This window comes from Cygnus olor, chromosome 13 (genome assembly GCF_009769625.2).
Source record: "Cygnus olor isolate bCygOlo1 chromosome 13, bCygOlo1.pri.v2, whole genome shotgun sequence".
NCBI lineage: Eukaryota > Metazoa > Chordata > Aves > Anseriformes > Anatidae > Cygnus > Cygnus olor.
The window spans coordinates 2,615,066-2,635,650 of NC_049181.1; the positions used below are offsets into that span (position 1 = coordinate 2,615,066).

The window sequence follows — 20,585 nt, forward strand, 5'->3', positions numbered from 1 at the left end:
ACAATATGATGATATCAAAGTATACGTATTTACCTTAAAAATTAAATAATTAAAAATGTTAGAATCTGTTGGTTTTTTGAAAGGGTAACATCGAGGGGCAAAAGATGAGAGCATCTTTCACTACAGGACAGTGTTGGCATTTTCTGGGGATTACTCAGGGTTGAATTTATGTATTATGGAAGGAAAAGTCATAGGTAAGCCATATTTTCTTTCAATTATTTGACATTCTAGAAAGATGATTTTGAGTACTGTTTTAATTATGAAGATAATTGGAAATGATGGATGTGGTGAAAAAAATCATCTTAAAGTCCTTTCACACTATTGTGGTCAGAAGCTGCTCTGCAATTATTTATTTGAAGTGCCCTAAATAACTTCTGTGAACTAAAACATGCATGCCATTTAGGACTGGGATTGTAATGGTATTAACGCTGAAATGCTAAATCAGGCTGTGTATTGGAGGACCAGTTGCACAAAGGCATTGGCTACCTGAAGCGGTAGTAGTAGGGCCTGGGGAAAATAGTTATTTGAGAGACAGTAAAATATTTTGGAAAGAAGAAAAAGGAGTAATTTGGGGGGTCAACATGGGTTGTTGTTGAAATCTATGCATTTAAACTTAATTAGGACGGTTGGAGTCGCTACGTTGTAAAAGGCCATACAAATTAAAATATAAACGGTCTGGTAGGAAGAAATACTTTGATAATGAATGGAAGCAAGATGCTTTTCTTCTTTTTCACATTCATGCTCAAAGATAGATTGTATCTAAAGTAATTAAAAATGCTCTTAATTCATAGGCATTCAGCTAGTGAAATTACGTGCTGTGGTAACGTTTAAGGAGAAATAAAGATTAGAAAAATTCTCTCTGCAGTTCCTGCAAAGGCTAGCAGCCCAAGCATGACAGTCTTTCTGCTAGAAGGCAGAACACTCACCTGTGCATCAACATGGCTGTAACAGCTGGCGTAGCTTTAATTTGCTCGTATATTTACTGCTCTTTTAAAACTACGTATGGGATGTAGCTACCAAATCAATATGATTTTTTCTAACACATTATTAGGCTTATCTTTGACAAAATAACAGCAATACTAGTATTTTATGTTGGTCAGACTGAAAGCAGTTGGCAGGAGTTTATTGTGAGATACACCGTGCTGAAGGTGACACAGCCGGCCTTTCATAGCTGTCTCTGCGTCTATCAATGAGGTTTCTTCTGAATTAAAATTACTCAAGTTTTGCTTAAAGTAATGCTACTTTTCAGTGGCCATGTGTACAGCGATCTCTCCTTATATCGTTTTCCTCTTTTCTTCAGCTGATATATATATATATATATTTTTTTTTAGTTTGTCAATGCTATGAGTATACTGGGAAGCATTTTTTCTTCCTTTGTCTGATGTGTAATCAAATTTCGTCTTTAAGTCATTGGATATGTCAGATGCTTATTCTCCCCTCTACCCGCCCCTCAATATTTCAAAGGTTAATACAATTATTCTAGAGTGAATTCTTCATTTTATATATTGATGCTTAAATAGATGGAAATAAGTCATCTTTCTTCTTCCAAGAGAGATGGAGATATTCTCTCTCCTCAGTATAATGAGGAAAATGGCACATACATTATTTCTGTCTATACACACACATACGCATCCAGAAAGCTTTATTAATTTCACTTGGAAGAGAAGTTCAACTTCTGGCAGCCCTGTGGTGTTTGCTATGTTGTGCCAAACTATTGAATTAATGCTATTGAATGAGTTAGCTAAGTATTCCACATATTAGAAAGGATGTATCGTCTTTTGCTTAGTCTAATTAGCTGCTTCATTCTTCTTTAGGCTTTCAAGTCAAGCAGCTTGGGTGATTTTAAAGATTGCATGTTGATCTGTAATTTTTTTTGTCATTTCAAAGTGTGTTGCCAATTCTTGCGTTTCTAAAAAATCTATTGTGATCAAGACGCTGACAAAAGATAATTAAGTTTCTACAGACAGTTCGCAGCAGGCTAAAAATATCTTTGTTCATAGGTACTTTACACATGCACACACGTGCATGCATAGTAGCTTTGTCTTACTGGCAAGAAGAAGGAAAATCAGGGTTTTGCTATCCTGGTGTGCTGGAAAAGGAAAAACCCTGAGTGCAATTGTGTTACTTGTGTTGACTACTCAGCACAAACAAAACCCTTTAATTTGAAAATCACCCAGTGTTCCCTTACCAGAGGTAAATGCAGCTACATGAATTGATCTAAACAGAGGGCAAGGGGGGAGAGTAGTCTTCCTTGTGGCTACTCTGCACTTCCAAGACTACACCTGCACCAGTTGTTCCGGAACAGAAACTAGTTGTACATGGTTTCCAAGGCTATCGCTTGCACAGAAAGAATGTTTTGGAGTACTGTAACAGTACCACCACCAATATCAAATTTTAGTAAGTAAAAGTTTCAAGTCCAAACTGAATTAAAATGAAAGGCCCTTGTAATATTTGTGTCCTACGTAGTTTCTTGTCTCATGATAAAACACTTTGCTAAATTTCTACAGTGCTTTTAACAATGTTAGAGTGTATTTGATTAAAGCTTTCCACAAAAAGAAATCTTTTGAGAGATTTCCATCAATGCTGCCGCAAACATTAATCTGAGATAAAATAGTGCTTTACACCTTTTTTTTCATTTCTGCATATTTATGGGGGACTTCTTACTGAGAATGCATTTATGTATTTACACAAGGGCCTGAGGAAATTGTGCATTTAGTTTTTTGTAAATACAGACCGAGTACAGGAATAAGAGCCAAGCGTGGACAAGCTTGAAGGGTTGAAGCTCTAATTCAAGTTGCAGCGAGGGAGTTTGTTGGGCTATCCTGTTTAGGTCTCTTGGGTTTTTATGTCGTTTTCTTATGTTACAATACAAGTAGCAATCCTGTCATACGAAACTGGTCAGCTGTCATAGCCTCTGTTTTTTACAAGTTCCTCCTTTTATATAGAACTCCATAGACTACAGAACATAATTTCTTTAGTAAATGTGCTTTCCACAGCAGCATTGTGTTACATGGTATTTAACACTTAGCAAGTGTTTCTTTCATTTGTGTACATGGGGGCCTTGATTTGGCATTTTTAGAGCTTTATACACAACATGTACTGATTCATATAAATGTATATAGCAAAGGCAAGTAATGTTAAACTTTTCATAAAAGTGGCATGGTTAGCTGAATCTTGGCCAAGGGCACTTTGTGAGTACTCCAGCTCTGGAGAGCTATGGAAATACCATTGGTTCTGGACAGCGCAGAAACACTGACTGAATACAGAACTTTAAATCTAGTCAGACATTTTGTTTTGAGATTGGCTGTGGACTGTATTTAAGGCTTGTTTCTTTTTGGTAGGTGCACTAAATTTTGGACTAATAAAAACTTTTCCGTAGTTGAATATAGTGCAGCTTTGACAGTGGGAGCCCATCATTCTTCTGCTCTTTATTGGCTGATGTAAAATGTAATTATTGTTTGGTGATGTGTGTCCACGTTAATTTACTGAGCTCAGATGTCCATATGTGCACTGGCTTATAAAAACAAGACTGATGTCCCTGGCTTCAGATGGTCTTTATCCTTCTTATTTCATTTTATGTGTGAGAGGGAGAAGACTAGCAATAACCAAGGGTCGTTTCAGAACTGGTAGCTTCAGTTTCATGTTCCATTGGCTTGTGTGCTATGCATACCTATTTGACCCTTACAGATATATGCTCAATATTAAATAATGCTTACTACTGACATCACTGTTGCAATAAAAATGGCTGGAAATTGTTGGCCTGTTGCCACTGCAAGACTTCGAAAAGTTCATGCTCCCTTTAGTGAAGTATGAAAGTATGGATCTTGCTGAGTACGCTGTGATTTCATGAAAATGCCACTGAAACTCCCTCCTTATGCACAAAAGAGTTAAACTCTAATTAAGGGGATCAACTGCTGCAGACAGAGGCAAGGCAATCACAGAAACCTCATCTGCTTTGACAATTATGTGCACTTGGGTGTTTCCCACTCCCAAGCTTTGGTAAAGTCTTTCAATACAATGTGCTAAGTTCACAATTTCAGCAGGATAATGGATTTAAGTTATTTATCAGAATGTGTTATGAAATAGCATACAATTGTTATGCAGCAATACCAAAAAAAATGCAAATTTCTGACAGAAAGCAAGAAAGCCCTCTATTCTAGAATCCATGATTTTAGAAAAACCATTCATTTCCTTCAATACAACCTATTTAAAAATAGCATTTCTGTGTTTGCAGTGAAGCTCAAAAGAGAAGAGATGCCATCATTGAGCACTCCAGAACCAAGAACTCTAATTAGAGTTAAACTCTTCTGTATGTAAGGATGGAGTATGCAATTGCAGTAACTTATGCTTGTGGTGTGCCAGCACTGAAAACCTTAGAGCTAGAATATGCAGGTGGTGAAAGTCAGTTCATTGACTGAATCCAGCTAATGGAATATCGATTCAGACCTAGGTAATTACATTAAATAGTTGGGAGAAAGTATATTGGATTAAGGGGGTACAGGGTGCTATTTTGGGAGCATAAAGTGAGGATAACACAGACTGTTGCAGGAAGAGATAAACTTTTCCCCATTAAATGAAAAGGATACTATTCCACTAACATAAAATTTAATTTAATTTTCTTTAAAATAACATAAAAGCTTAGTGATGTGTTCAGAGTCTTAAATGTCAAACAAATTGTTGTCTCAGCATTGGTCCATGTGAAACACATGAATTAGTAATTGTTAGTCTTTTAATGAAAAATAACTGAGCTACTACTTATGTGATGCTTAAAATAATTGTTTAAAAACAGTATTATGAATATTTAAAATTATTTTTATTTTTTTCTAAGGCTGTAGCTTTCTTCATGGGGAAGGATTAGTTCTTATTTATTGCTTATGTATCTCAATTGCAAAACTTTTTCCCTTGCAGAAAGCAATAGATTTTTTTTTTCCTTAGGGTCCTGATTTGAAAGTCATACTGAATGATGCAATGCATGTTACATTGCACAGGTAGCAATATACCACAGAAATTTGCAGTGGGAAGAAAGTACAGGGAATACATGTAAGTCAAAAATGATTGTTTTACATGATGGGGAAAAAAAATGAAAAATTGCTTTTCTCACTCACAAGAAGCAATTTTTTTCACAAATACAATTTCACAATATTTTTGCTACTAGTCTGTTACAATATGATTTGCAATAAGCTGCCTGAATTCCTGACTAATTTTCTGATCAGTTTTGCATAAATTCATATACATACATGTATATACACATATACATGAAGTTGTTGGGTGGAGTTGCTTGAGTGGCCTTCAAATTTATGACAAAAAAATAATTTTTATCATATCATTGACATTAGTTCAAAGGAATCTTGTTACTAATTTAATTTCTTGTATGATTCTCTTTGTCATATGTAACATAATTTCCTCGATGGATAAAACTTTTACATGGAACTACCAGTTTTGCAAAAACCTAAGATAAAATCTTTGAAAATACTAAGTGAAATGTTCAGTTCTGACATTATATTTCCAAAAGACAAACCTGTCATTTGTTCTTTGAACTTTGAACATTTCACTGCTGTTCAGAATTGTAAATTTGTGTGATGTACTGCATCTCTTATCCTCTGTAGTCTTGCACTTGTCTTATAATTCATTTTAAGAGATACTTAAAGAATTTTAAGAAACCCAATAACTTCCCATTATTGGGTGGTTGATTCTTCCACAAAACTATGGTTATTGCTAAATAAATACCTAAGGTTAATTGGTCACAAGATTTTAGTGAAAAAATAATAACGGTTTGTGGTTATTGAACAGCATGCTCCACATTTGTGCCTTCATTAGGTTTTGCTGAGAGGGATGGTGAACACGTATAAGGGTCAGGGAGTGCTGGAAAGGCATGGTATAGTCTTGAAACATTCTGTCCGAGAAATAAAGCCAGTGGAATTTCATGGATTTGCAACAGGAAATTTAAAGAAGGATTTGGGTGTAGTTTAAATATTCCTAAAAAAAGATGTAAGATATTGGCAGGAACACGCAGCATGGCACGTGCTGGGACACAACCGTTGCAAGCATGGTAACCACTAATGCAGGCAATACTTAGTTCTCATTTCTAAAATCCTTTGGTCTTGTTTATTTACCACTGTATCCCCAGTCACCTTATTGTGCATAGCACATATGGAAGAGGTCAAGCCGTCACAGAGCTCTGGCTTACATATGGTTTTTAATTGAAACCATATGCAGATCAGGCCTTACTTAATACTGAAGTAAAGTAATTGGAGTCAATTTATCTTGTGACGTGAAAAGAAGCCACAAAATAGACTAACTTTCCTTCATCCTCTTTGGTCTTGATTTTGTGCATATCAGAAAAGAAGTGCTGCCACAGCTTTATTTTCTTGCTGGTGTATTTTCTGAGAGTCAACATTAAGCTGTTAAATATGCACAAATATCAGCTTGACATGGGACAATGATGTATGGATGGTGCAGAACAGTCAGTTTTATGTCAGTGTGTTTATGAGAAAGTTTCATTATTTCGAACTGTTGTAATAGTGTTTCGCTCAAAAAATGAGAATATATTAAATGCATTTTAAAATGGAGAATTTTTTTTAAAATGCAAATTCACTTCCAGGGAGTTTAGATCCCAGCCCTTTGTGAAGTTGGAGCAGAGCAGAAAATGTGAATTAAAGTACAGCAGAAGAGCAGTGAAGAACTGCTCAGAGGCATGCTGCTGAAGTTCAAAGAAAAAGTAGTAAAAGCATCCTCTCTTCGAGATAAACTAAAGTACTATTTTAAGCATAGGTGAGGTTCAGTCTCTTCTGGTCCTGAAAGTGAAGGTTCATTGCCTGCAGAGGAATAACTCTGGTGATGGTTCAGAAGGAAATGTCCATGCTCCTCTTCTCAAATGAGATGAGAACCTTCCCTCAAGAAGCTTTCTTTTTCAAAGTTTTTGTGAAAGTGTACATTATAGATAAGTAGCAGTTTCAATGTTTTAGAAGATGATTCCAAGCAAGTGATATAGTGCAACTGACACTCAATATATCTTTAGTCCTATCCTCTTGTTCCATTTGTAATGCCAAACCATTTCATTGTAACAAATATCCAAGATTTTTTTATCTAGAAAATAAAAAAGTTGGTTTTAACTACATCTTGCTTAACAAAATCTTCAAACACCATTCTTTCCAACTATTGTTCTATAGTCCCTGCTACATACCTCCAGTGAAGGTAATAGTTTTAAATATTTATTAAACAAATATATACATTTATGATAAATAGCAGGGCATAGCTCTTTAATTATTGCTAAACAGAAAAAAAAAAATCAAGTTCTTCCTAAATGTGTAATCTAAAGATGCAAATTAAAATATAAGAAAAAAATGCATTTTAAAAAAATGAAAATACTTTTCACACTGATTAGTCTGGTATACTTGTGTATTTTAGTTGTATAATGTAGGATATTTTTAAATCTAATGTAACAAACTTCATTTTCTAATGCCTTTCTGTTTCAGATATTTGTACCATAGTAATATATTCTTACCCTCTCCCTGTAGATATGTGTATGGATATGAACAGAAAAATTAAGATGTTCCAGTTTATTCAAGCTTATCCAAGTAGAGAGAGTATTTGGATATTACAGAATTAAAATCATGTTGTCTTCATTAGGATTAAGCAGAGCAAGAAGGCTGTATGCAGTTCAGAGATCTGCAGCAAGAGCTATGATGTAAAAGCTACTTTAAAATCTTTAGGCAAGAGATAAGATAAGAACACTGGTTAATTCTTGATCATCCTAACCAGTCCACAATAGAAACAAGTATACTTGCAGTTTTAACCTGGTATATAGCGAGCCGAGTCTGGGCACAATTAGCGGCCCTTCTGAGATCTGTGAAGAACATATTTGTGTACTGTGTCAGTGCTCTTGTCTTGACCGTCTCTTTTCCCTACTCATAGCAAGGCCCGTTCTACCTGTACCCTTTTCATGTCTTCAGAGGAGGTATCCACAGCAATACACCCTCATCTGCTTTTCTCATGCTTGGCTCCTCTGAGCAGGTGTCCAGCCATTTGACTGTCTTAGCACTTAGAATTTAAATAAAGTTGATAAAGTTTTATCTATGTTCTGAATGACTCTGCTTCAGGGGCTGGTCTTACGGTCTTTTTCCAGACAGATTGTTAAAGGAATGACTATCATGCGTTCTAATTCTGGAATCAGCAATGCATGGCGCTCCCAGTAAAATGACTTTTTAAAGGTACCTTAATTACGGTTGATTACATTATACATATCAATGACAATGGAGATGCTAAAGCTTCCTCTGGAAGTTAAAAATATAATGCAAACATTGCATTTTTAAATAGGGTTAAAATATTTAATCTTAATTAACGTATCTATTACAAGATAATAGGAAGGTACACGAAGTGCTTAGAAGCACTGTGACAAGCTCCAAATTATAGGCTTAGGAGGCAAGAAAGAACTGTGACACAATTTGCTTCAGAAAGGTAGGATAATTATAATGGAAGGGAGCACAAGGGGGAGGAAAGCTTTGCACAGGAAAGAATTGAGGGGTTTCAGATAATATACTCTAATTTGTATTATGATGTTGCATATTTGCATAGTATTACCATAGTTAAATTAATAAATTCCATACTTTTATGAAATATCATTGTGTTCTATGTACATAAACTAGGTTATAATACTGGAGTTTAACAGCCATAATAAACTGATAGTCAAATATTATTAAAGAAGGTGATAAGGGTTGTTTTTATTATATTGTTGTTAATTTACTGATTTAGAATGAGTTCTTTCAAAGAAAATGCTGAAAAATGTTCAGGCAATATTCTTGAACTGCTGTCCCCAGCCACGAATGTGTATTTTTTGAATAGGGGAATTTATTTCTAGTTTGTAAAACAGCAGGTGCTAGGATTTTATGTATTTTCAAAAATACATGAAATTATTGAATATTTTAGTTTAAGTAGCACATACCCAGAGGTGACCTACATTTTTGCTTGCCATAACTCAGAGCAAAGCACACTCTATTTAGTAAGCTAGGTATCTTTTGTAATCCAGGAAAGCGATCTGAATGTAATTTCAGAATAGGTATCATTTTGTGTGCTAATACATTTAGGTGTGCAGTATGGCATCTCCTTGCTATAAAGTAACGGGAAAAGCTATTATAATAGTAATTCCACTAGACATTTCTACAGACAGAGAAGTTAAACTGTGCAGAAGTGGAGGTTTGTGATAAGACATTCTGAGAATTAGGTCATGTTGGGTTCAATTGCCTATTATTCAGAAATCTCATTCCTTTGCTCACCAAGTGTGTGATCATGATCATTACCCAATTAAAATACTACTGCAGCGACAAGTCTGACACTGTGTGAACTACATCTGACACAGATTTGCTAACAGGGTGTTTCTTTTATATATATATATATATATATATATATGTATATTTAACTTTTACTAACTTTCATATTATATATATATTTATTATAAGCATTGCCCCATTTTTGCCATTCAGGAAATGTGTTAAGTTTTAGGTTCCAGTCTCTAGACCTGAATTTGTATCCTGGCTCACATGGTCACTAATGGATTTTGCCGGCTGGTTTTAGACAGAGGAGTTCTTAGGCCTCATGCTACAAGCTCCCAGGCAGGCAGCTCTGCTCAGCTCTGAGCCTTCAGACTCAAATGGTCACAGGTAATGCAACGCTTGGTTTTCCCCAGATCCCCAGGATCAGGTATACAACATATTTAGTACAATGCGTCAAAAATGAAGTGGTGGACTCCAGTATGCCCTAAGAACTGGTGATGCCAAAGGAGTAGCTGTCAGCAGGCTGCAAGTCAAGCAATACTTTTTTCTATCTGCATACAGCTCCAGCAGAATTTTAACACTACCAAGTTTAATATGCTAATTACAGGGTATAATTTATTCTTCCCTTCAGCTCAATTTACGTCACCTCTGTTCACATAAAATACCAATCTAGATCTTTTAGCACTTTACCTGAAATTATAATAAATACTTAAAGTAGGCCATATTCTGTGGAACCGAGGTTTTATACATACTTTTAATTTAGTGTTTAAATGCAATAGTAAAACTTGTTTATTTGTTCAGATAATTTTAAGAGAATGTCCTCTGTGATTTACATGAAAAATTTATTTTACCTCCTTTGATTTGCTATTTACATAAAGGAGATTAAGCATGTAAATTTTTCTTAGAGAGGAAAAATGACATGCGTGACTGAAATACAGTGGCCAACGGGCTTTGATCTCGCAATAGTTTGGTAACTTCAGCTTTCGTTTGTATCATAAACATACGATTAAAAAAAAAATCTTAACATTGGGTCTACCTGATGACATCAAAGAACTTTTTACAAATACAAGTATTTTAGAATAAGCTAATACTGTGTATTTAACCTTTAAGAGTATACAACCAGAAAGGAAATGGAAAAACAAAACAAAACCACTACGCAAACCCACCTAGTTTTTCATTGTTTTCAACTGTCAGAACTTTATGCTAAAATTATAGCGTGTGGGTTTGGATTTATGCTTTTAAAGAGGCTGGTTTTGCCCGTTTTCTGTAGGCGCTAACTGCATACACGCCCTCATGGGCGCTGCAGTTTCCATTGCACGGGTGCAGCACGTCGCGTTGCAGCCCGCAGGGAGCCGTGGGATCCCATCTGGCACGTCGCGCCTTCCCAAAGGACTCCAGAAGCTCAGAGCTGCCTTTGGGGACTTCAGTTCCTCATCGGCTCCAAGCCCCACGTGCTGCTACGTGCCCTGGGGAGGCAGGTGGGGCCAGGGCTCGTAGTGGCAGCCGCAGAGCCCCCGGGGAGCAGGGGGCTGGTGGGGGCCAGCAGGCAGCCGGGACGGGACCAGGGCATCCCCGCAGAGCTGCTTCAGAGGTTGCGCGTCCACAGCAATTTTAAGTCGATTGTGTAATCTGAGAATGGGTCTGGTCGAAAACCTGTCTGTAGCGGGGAAGATGTGCCTGAAGGTTGAGCTTTTAAATTAAATTCCCTGTCCAGCTCACTGTGGGTCTGGGCTGGGGCTTGAGGAGGGCACGGCAATGTCTCGCTGTGGCGATTCGCAAATACATCACTTCAAAGCAACTGGTAAATGGAGCCCCGAGCAGGAGTAGTGCATGTCATGAGTCCAGATGTGTTGCTGCCAGGGCTGGCAATGTGCTGAGCGTGTTTTCCTGTGTTCGGGCAGGCTGGGACCGACGGGGGCGGAGGCAGAGCTACATGTGGGTGGATTAAGGGCCTGCTGCCCCCTGAAACTCAGACCTGGCACCTACGGCGACCACTGCCGGACTGCGTTGATGAATCGGGTGGCGATTGTGTCACAAAAAAAAAACATGAGCATAGCACAGTATTGAGGCTGTGGCATTTTAAATGCCTGAATATGGTGAGCTTCACAGAAGGTGCTTGATTTTCACTCAGGGTTGTTTCCTTTAACCTCTTCTGTCAGATCTCCTGCTCCGTGCTTTTATTTCTCTACACCTTCTAGTCCCGTGAAAAATGTAACATTCACAAAACATCACCTACAGAAAAAGCTTTACATGCATCCATGAGGTGATTTACACGTTTATCACACCCCCTACTTACTTCCATGAATGACGACATCAGACAACCCTACTATAATTAAAAATAAATCTGCTTTTAAGTATGTCATAGTCATTATATATGCAGTATAAACTAGCTAAAATTATATGCTGAAAAATTTCAATGTGCATGCTTATTTAATCTATGTCACTATAGCAAAAAAAAATGCATTTATTAATAGTATCTTTAAGTACATAACTCTTATATTGCAGATATTTCTCACTCTGTTTTGATCTCCAGGTATGAGTGATTACAAGAAACTGCTTAACACTTTTTTCTTCCATTGTAGTAGTTATTTTTTACCTTAATGTTTGCTAAAAAAGATTGTGCTATTTTATCCTAGTAGCAAAAATCATCACAGATCATGTTATTAGCGTTACATACTAATTTCTCATGTTATTCCATATGTGCAATAAGATCTGAAAACACCTGAAGTGTAGCTGAAGATTTTTTTGTTTCATTCTACTTTAACACGTAAACAAATGAGTCACATTGTCAGATGGATGAAGAAAAATCAATTTTCCACTGTTAAAAATGGAACTTTCATACCAGAATGTGTGTACACAAGCAGGTTTCAGCTATAATTGTGCTATGGACACAGAGCGGGAGGGTTCCTTGTCACAGTGTACTTAGCCATTCATTCATTTGGGATTTAAAATGTAAAAAGGAAGAAATATCTGTTTGGATACAGATTTCCTATTTTTCCATATAGTTAAAAGGGCATATTGGACACTGAATATTCACCAACTTAGATCTTATTCCTTCTACTCTGCTTTAAAAGGAAATAAAAATAAAATCTCCCTGGTAAAAACAACAGTTTATTTCGGGCTGTTCAAACAAACTGGTATTCTCTCCTGTCTCCTGCTATGCTAAGGCTTCTGACAACAGCCACGTTTTTGTTTTTATTATTATTATTCTGGACTTCAAAAAAAACAATCAACTGCAAAACCCCTGGAGGCTATCTGTCCTGTCTCCTCCCTCTTCCCACCCTCCAGTAACCCCCGTCACTGGGAATAACGCTGGAGCAAGCGTCTGGGACTCAACAGGAGCAGGGGGATGGTGAGAAAACCTCATGAACGGTTCAAAAATCAAGAGGGTGTAATAGCTAAAACTGAAAAATGTTTTACAGACAGCAAGCAGACTTCAGTCTCAGTTGTACAGCTCACTGTCAAGCATCACTTTAAGCACAGTTTCATCTTGGCATCATTACTAATTATATTCTTCCATAATAAGCCCGTCTGGCTCTGATCTCACATTTGCATTTAATTTCTACTTCTTGAAATCCTTCTCTCCAACTCCGATCATTGAATTTGGCACCAGGAATTGCTGAGCTCTGATGTAAAATATACTACTGAGTCAGTCTGTCACTGAGCAAACCACAGCATCTTCATGTAAGGTAATCATCATCTTATGTGAAGGTACTAACACTGCCATATACTATATTCAGTGGATGTAAAAAATCCTACTCTTCGTACAGTGCTTTTACTTGAAAAACATGAAGTAAACCTCTAGTAGATTTGCCAGTCACACCTCTGTGTTCCAGATTCGCTCTTATTTTAATCCTTTTTTAGAGGTTGTCCTTTCTGCAATGCACCTATCAGGCCTGCTTTGCCTCCTTTTGCCTGCTTTACTGCCATGGTCAAAACTCAAGTTTTTAGGGTAATTTGACAAAGTGCATGGCTGTGTAACTCTAATAGTCAGACAGTGCTTGGGGTCACTTTAATAGTCAGTATTTGCTGTCTAAACCTGTATGTCCATTGCCACTAATCAAGTAAATTGAACAACAACAACAAAAAAAGACAACATAACAACCTTAAGTGTCATGAAATAGAAACAGGGAACCAAGCAAACCTTGTTTTTTTTTCTGACTTGTTATTAGGAATAATCCTAGTTATGCTAGTGGCACTCTCCTGAACCCTTTCAGATGTTGTGTATGTGTTTTTCTGTTGCTCTTCTCTTTTGTTTGTTTGGTTTTTTTAAGCAGGATTCACATCTAGGATTTACGTGCAAGAAGAAAATCACCTGCAAGAGACAGAATTTTACAAGCTCAAGAATAACATTTCTGCATTGTCTTTCACAATAATAGTACATATTTAACACTGAGAGAAGAATATATAGCTGTGAAAACTGAGGTCTGATATGGTAGCCATGATAATGATTTAGTTTGGCAGGTCTGAGACTATCTGTGAGCATCATGCAGATGAGATGCCTACGGGAATTAGAAGAGATCTGAATACTTGCTGTGTCATATATAGAGAACAGGGCTACCCACCTACTTATTCATTATCATAAACTGCAACTTCTCCATCCTTGTTTTTAAGTACCTTCACCGAATCATAATGGATGCAGTTCAAAGTTGTGCGTGTAACCACCTGTTTGTTCTTGTCTCCTCTGAGACAATCTCTTTTATATCCCTTCACCTTGGTTAGTAGCTAGGGCAGGTTGAAAGGAGCCCTGGCTTCTTTTGATGGTTTCCTAACACAATGCCACAGTGGGTCTTGTAGAGCTTCACGGCATCAGGCATGCAGCCAGGCAAACTTGTCACAAAGGAGGTTGGCAGCAGGGAGAGAGACGTGCAGGTGGCATGAGGTGAGCTGTGATGCAGCAAAGGAGGAGGACGTGCTTGGGGAAGATACTTTCAAGGATTATTTTTAACCTTTCTTTTTCCGATTTTATAGTTGTTTACGGTTGTTTCATTTATTTGAACATCTCAGGTGTTCAATCTTAAATTTAGTGCAATTTACTTTGTCTTCTACAGAGATGTTGAGTCATTGTTGTTTCTGTAATATTTTTATCTTTTCCCCTTTATTGTACCTAAATCTCAGCTAAATCACTACTTTGCATCAGCACTCTTACTTTGCTGAAAAATTTCCTGTAATCTTCTGATCATCTTTATGGATATATTTTATCTACGCTTTGCTATATTTAGAATCTTATATTGACATTAATTAAGGCTCCCATTGGTATGCTAATTAATAAACTTACGATAAAACAACCTTGTTTATTAGGTGGATTTCCTCAGACACATTTTGTATTTTCTGGTGACTTGAGCAAATCTATAAAATTCAGTCCAGCTGACTGCACTGGTAGTATCTAGCCCTCTTTCTTCAAGACTCAGACTTTTACTCCGGTGAAAGCATACTGACTTTTCGGAGATTCACTGGTCAAGCTTTTTCCTTTCCTACGTGCCCTTCCTTGAAAGCAAACTGACAGATTCCCTGAGCTTTCAAGCAGTAATTAATTACTAGGAGAAACATTTTGTGTTTGTTACCACAGGGATAATCAAGGTTGGACTGGGAAATAAAAACAGGAGGATCTGATTTATCATCGTTATAAAATGCTGTTGAGTATGCAAAATCAAACTTTTCCCGAGGGGAAACGGGATGCTGCTTAGTACAGTTTGCTAGCTGGTGAAGACATTGCAATACACCCACTTACTCATCATCTTTGCATGAGGAGAAGTGACAGAAAAAGGGGAGGGAAATAGCAGAGGGAATTCCTTCAGTGTTTTAATAAAAGAAAGATTAGTTACAAATATCAAACAGATTGTATGCTAATACTAATATCAAATACAGTATTCTTTTTAACTGTAAACTTTTCTAAAATAGAGTGCTTTACTTCAGTGAAGCTGTAGTTAACTGTACAATGTTTTGGAAAAAAGATTAAGAGAATTGTTCTTGTCTGTAACTAAGGCAATGTAATTTTCATTTGCTTCCCTGTTCAGTCTTAAATGTGATGCTTCCAAACCTCATTGACTGACTGGGATGCTCTAGGCATGATATGTATACAATACTGAAATTAATTCTGTTATAATTAATTAATTAAATAATTTAAAAGTATTTTAAAAAGTAAGCTCTTTGTAGTGAATTAACTTAGAAGTACCAAAGTGTTTCCATGCCTTGTAGGTTTCCTCAGAGTTGAGGTGGAGGGCTTCCTTCATTTTTCAGGGTGAACTTTGAGAGGGAGAACGGCTGGCAGAGAAGGCAGGGGCCTATGCACCGGCCAGAACTGGTCCAAACTCAGAAAACAACTTTACCTACTATTTGTTTGTATTTTGTTTGACTTCCATATATTTTTCCCTTTTTGGTGTTGGAAATATTTAATCTTCGCACATATATCCACGTTAGCATTCAGCAAGATAGCGTATTTGTTTGTTGTTCATTATCCTCAGTTTCAAGGAAGAAGTTGAGGCAGAAAAATTAATATGCAATATTGATGAACAGTCATCCTCTATAACATATGCATAGTTGAAAATAATAGTGGGCAATCAATTCATACTGTGAAAGCTGATTTTATTTAAGTGCTCATTAAAATCTTTCCCATGCTACATCCTGTTGTGGCAGCAAGAGATCCTGTTTCAATTCAGCCTGAGACTTTCTATGTGAATCTGAGTTATTTAGTTACTCTGTTTGAGCTGAAGTCCCTTCATAAAGGGAAAAAATTAAAAAATGTGAAAAGTTGTAAGTTAAAAACAAACAAAAGCCATGAGAATGAGAACAGTGGAAGAAAATCCATTAAGAACTATTAAGTATGAAGGCACTGTCATTGCCTGAAGACTCTGAACCACTCACACGTTGACTACACGCCTGCTCTTTTCTCAGATTTGTCCCTAGGCATTCACTGGCGACAGGAGTACTACATCTTTGGTCTGACGTGACCTGACCATTCACATGTTATGTTACGTGTGGTGTGACAGCTGTTCACCAACAGCAGCAGAGTTCAGCAAGGAACTACCCCGTAAAAGCCTGTCTCTAGGACTCCCTGAGGTTTTTTACCTTATTAACGGCATAAGCAGTAGTGGAGCTCTGCTAAGGTGAAGTTGTTACAAGTTAGTAGGGGGACTAATACAAATCTGAGCGAGACCGTGTGTGGTGGGACCAAGAGGCTTGGGGTCTGTAGCACCATGGGTGGGCTTTAAACAAAGCGGCCTGTTGCTGGTCTGACACCAGGCATCCGTAGATCTGTGATCCTTTCAGCCACGTACAGGTTAGAACGTTTCACCTCATGGTTCCGTTCACATAGTTTACAACACCCTGCTTCATTTGATTGTCTGCTTTCTTCTTTTCCCACAGAATTATGGTTTGGAGACCGAAAACCTGAGAACTCTCTCTCACAAGCTGAATGCCTCAGCCAAAAATCTTCAGAACTTCATAACGGGTAGAAGGAGGAGTGGCCATTATGATGGCAGGGCCTCCAGACGACTGCCAAATGATTTTCTTACCTCTGTAGTTGACCTGATAGGTGCTGCCAAGAACTTACTAGCCTGGCTGGACAGGTAATTTACTCTTCCTTGATCCTCTACCCATGAGAATAATTACTCATTTTTATTTTTTAGTTTGTTCTTGTACCCTTTTATCCTAATATTAAAATATCAGTTCTGCTAATTCTAGCTGTAAATTTTGATGTGCAAATTTCAAAAATTTTGCAGGCAAAATGTAGTACTCTTTTCTCTTAGGAGGCTGCTAAATTATTCTCTAGTTATTTGTTCATACTCCTTTCAGTTTGATAGTATTTTCTGCAAAAATTGATATCTTACTGCCATAAATGGTAGCCCATTATTGGTAATTTCAGAAAGGAGGATGAGGAAGAAAAGATCATAGAATTTGAACTGTCTTTCTTTCATCAAAAAGACACAAAATAAGCTGGAGTTAAGTTAATCAATTAAGAATATTAAAAGTAAATTATCTTACTTGCTTAGTCGGGAAAGAAAAAGTTTCTTATTGGAGTTTTTAGCAAGAATTTGAGAATTTGAACTGATTACCATTAATGCTCCAGATAAACATAGTTAAAATTTTGGCTGTAGGAAGACAAAAACCAAAACATAAAATGACATCATGGAATTTATGTTTTGTTTCAGTTTTCTAGAGTTATAGTAATGGAGAGATTTATCTGGAATCTGACTGCTCTTGAATGTATAAATGGCACGTTAGAAATCATAGTGAGAGTGAATCACCCTCCTTCACAGGATTTATATAATCCTGGTGACATCTTCCTAACCTGATGCCAGCAGTCATATTCTTTTGGGCTACGACCTTGTCAGTTCTTATAAATTCAAATGAGGTCAGATTCAGCTAGAATTTGGAAAGCCTGCAGAAAATCCTAGTGTGCAGGAAACTGTTAGTGACTAAGTATGCATTACTTTGCTCTCTGAATTAAGGTGCTAACTGCTGCTGAAGAGTGAGTGATGTCATTCTAGAAATGTTGTCTTTTTAATGAACCATACACGAGAAATCTTGACTACTTACTTTTTTTTTTTTGGAAGCTCGTATTTCACCATCCTTAAGAATGATAACTTCTGGTGTTCTGGCCAAAATCCACTTTACATCCTTCCTGCCAACATTGTTTCTTGTTTCAAAGGCATATTTTAAAAAAGTTGTGTGATTTGCTGCTGGAGATTGTTGTGGTTAGGTGATTCACAATTCTGTGGTGTAGACCTGATCTCAGTATTACATATATCTTCTAAATGCCCACAGAGACTCCAAAAAACAGTAGACTGTACTATAGAAAAATACATTCATTATTTCAAGACTTTTTTGGACTAAACCATAGAACAATTAACTGACCTGATTACATTTGCCTTTATGAAAATGAATTTGCTAACCATTAGTCAGTTATACTATATACCATTGCTTATACTGTAAACATGATTTATCCTTAACATTATGTAAACCTATTCTTTCCTTCTCACAGGTCTCCATTTGTCAGCGTGACAGAATACTCACTGCTGAAAAACAACATTGTTCAACTGTGCCTGGAATTAACAACCATTGTGCAACAGGTAGGAGTGGTTATCTTCCACTATTTCTGAGTCCCATTGCTTAAAAATCGACATAGTAAAAGCATTGCCAAGCTTTTTCTTCACCAGAAAAAAAATGTTTTAGCCTTATCTTTCCGTTCCTTGTATAGTCTCTTTTTGCGGGAGTGATGGGAAGACTTTAGACGTTAGAGTGTAGGAGGGGAAGCAAGACAAAAGAAGGGCTCCATTGCCTCCCTCTGTTGTATGCTGGCAAACTTTTCCATGTAGCCTCACCGTAGAGTAGTCATAGAACTCGTTTAATTACAAAGGCTTCCAGAGGCAGTAGCATTCTGCAGACTATTTTTTTTTTCTCAGTTTTGTTTTAGTTCTTACAGGAAAAAAAAAAAAAAAACATATTTTGCATTTGTATTTTCTAACTGAGGCTGAGAAAAAAATAGCAGTCTTTGTCTTTTACAATATTATCCTTAATTTCTAATATTCAGCTTTCTTTCCTTTTAAGAATTTTTGTCCTTTATGCATTTTTGCAGTGGAAAACAAAGATCCTTCTTCTGTTTTCCTGGTTTACAAATTCCTATGTAGGCATTTAATTATTTATATATCTTTATTAAGCTTTCTCTTACAAGGTGTTTATAACACTAGGCTATTTTTGATTTACAGACTAAGCAAAATGAACTTCTCTACAGTACAAAAAGTTTGGATTTTGATTTCACCCTTCAGCTGATATTGCACTTTGTTTGAGTTTGATTTTTCCCTATAGTCTTGGTGGAAATCATATAATTTTGAATTGCTGTCTTCATTTCTGCCATTCGTTTGATTGGTTTTGGCAGATGAAATTCAGTTTTCTGCTAGCAATAGTTTGGGGTTTGTTTTTTCCTTCAATTCTTCTACTCCACTGCAAAAGCTGTCTTTCTTTTGACAACTTAAAAACAATCTGTCTTCTACCATAAACTCCAATACATTCCAAAATGAAAAATGTTCAGTTACTACTTCAGGTCAGTTACAAGTCAAGTCAAGTTTCGTCTTTTGCTTATCTTATTTTCAGATCTTTATTGTTTAATAGCCATCTATTAACTTGTTTTTACAGTATGTTAAACTTAGCACCAAAAAGTGTAGATGAAGCAGTATCATTTTAGGGAGACAGTTTTGTTGCTACTAAATCTGAGGAAAATTTATCTTAATGTGTGAAAGCAAAGGTGTCTCACCTAAACCAAAACTGTGGTCTTAACTGTAGGATAAAATATGAATTCAAAGGCATAACTAATTGAAAGGCATAACTAACAGAAACCTAGATCTCAGGTCCTTTCTAATACTCTTATCCTTTCTAATAGTCCTTTTTCTTTTAATGAATGAGTTAAGTTTTAGATATCTAATCAGCGTGAAAGCAGCAGCAAAGGCCATGCATTTAGCGCATTAAGTGAGTGAAGAATGTTTTCAACCTGAAGATATATTTTGTGCAAAATTAACATGCTTTATGTGTATTATTTACAGCTGCCACTCAAGGTGAACGTCCTTTTAAACAGGGGACATTACTGTGTGATCTCAGTTTAATACAGACAATCCTTATGTATTTTCTTGCTAGGATGTACTGTAGGTATCTTAGTGGCATAATCTTAGATGTAAAAAGGAAATAAATTTTCTAGCTGTTAGGTCATAATCTTTGAGTAAGTGTGAAATAAGATCTTCATTCAAAGTTTAAACAAAATACATGCATTGCAACATTGGGTATTATTATTTACATGCCATGTAAATGCTATGATGAGTCATCAGCCATTTGTTCGTCTGTAAATAGTGTCTTCTCATACTGGCTATAAGAAAATGGATCTTTATTCTCTAGTTTTACACCTGTCCAGTATTCTTATCCCTCACAATCCCCCTTTCACTAAAATAAGGAGGAAAAAGAATAGCATTATGTAAAAAACTACATAAACTTTGAGGCATAGATTTTGAGGTCTAATGATCCATTAAAATGTGTTGAAGATAATGTACATAAAAGCAGGATGAGTATTTTAAAATTTCAGCTCTCTGTAGACTTAGTTGTGAAGTATAACTTCAGTGTTAAAGCAGAATAACTTATTTTAGTTCTGAAAATGAATCCATCAGATTAATTTAACAGAGTTTGGATTTGGTTTTGACACAGAATTGTGGCTACGTTGGAGGAATGGTAAGTGGAGTAACTGGGAGATAACAGGTTAGGGATTTTGTTCTTAAAATGTAGCCAGTGGTTAATTTTTCCTTGAGTAGAAAGTGTTCACTTGTTCTAGTGGAA

The 20,585-nt window shown here is 36.5% G+C and overlaps 1 protein-coding gene across 4 annotated transcripts in view; it reads left to right on the forward strand.

Annotated features, from left to right (window-relative positions):
• LOC121077343 (connector enhancer of kinase suppressor of ras 2-like) overlaps nucleotides 1-20,585 on the forward strand; it is a 180,609-nt gene that overhangs the window by 64,803 nt on the left and 95,221 nt on the right. For all 4 annotated transcript variants that reach the window (XM_040572539.1, XM_040572536.1, XM_040572540.1 and 1 more), the window contains exons 3-4: nucleotides 16,635-16,837; nucleotides 18,253-18,340. In XM_040572539.1, coding sequence (XP_040428473.1) covers nucleotides 16,635-16,837; nucleotides 18,253-18,340 — 291 coding nt within the window. The remainder of the gene's footprint in view (nucleotides 1-16,634; nucleotides 16,838-18,252; nucleotides 18,341-20,585) is intronic.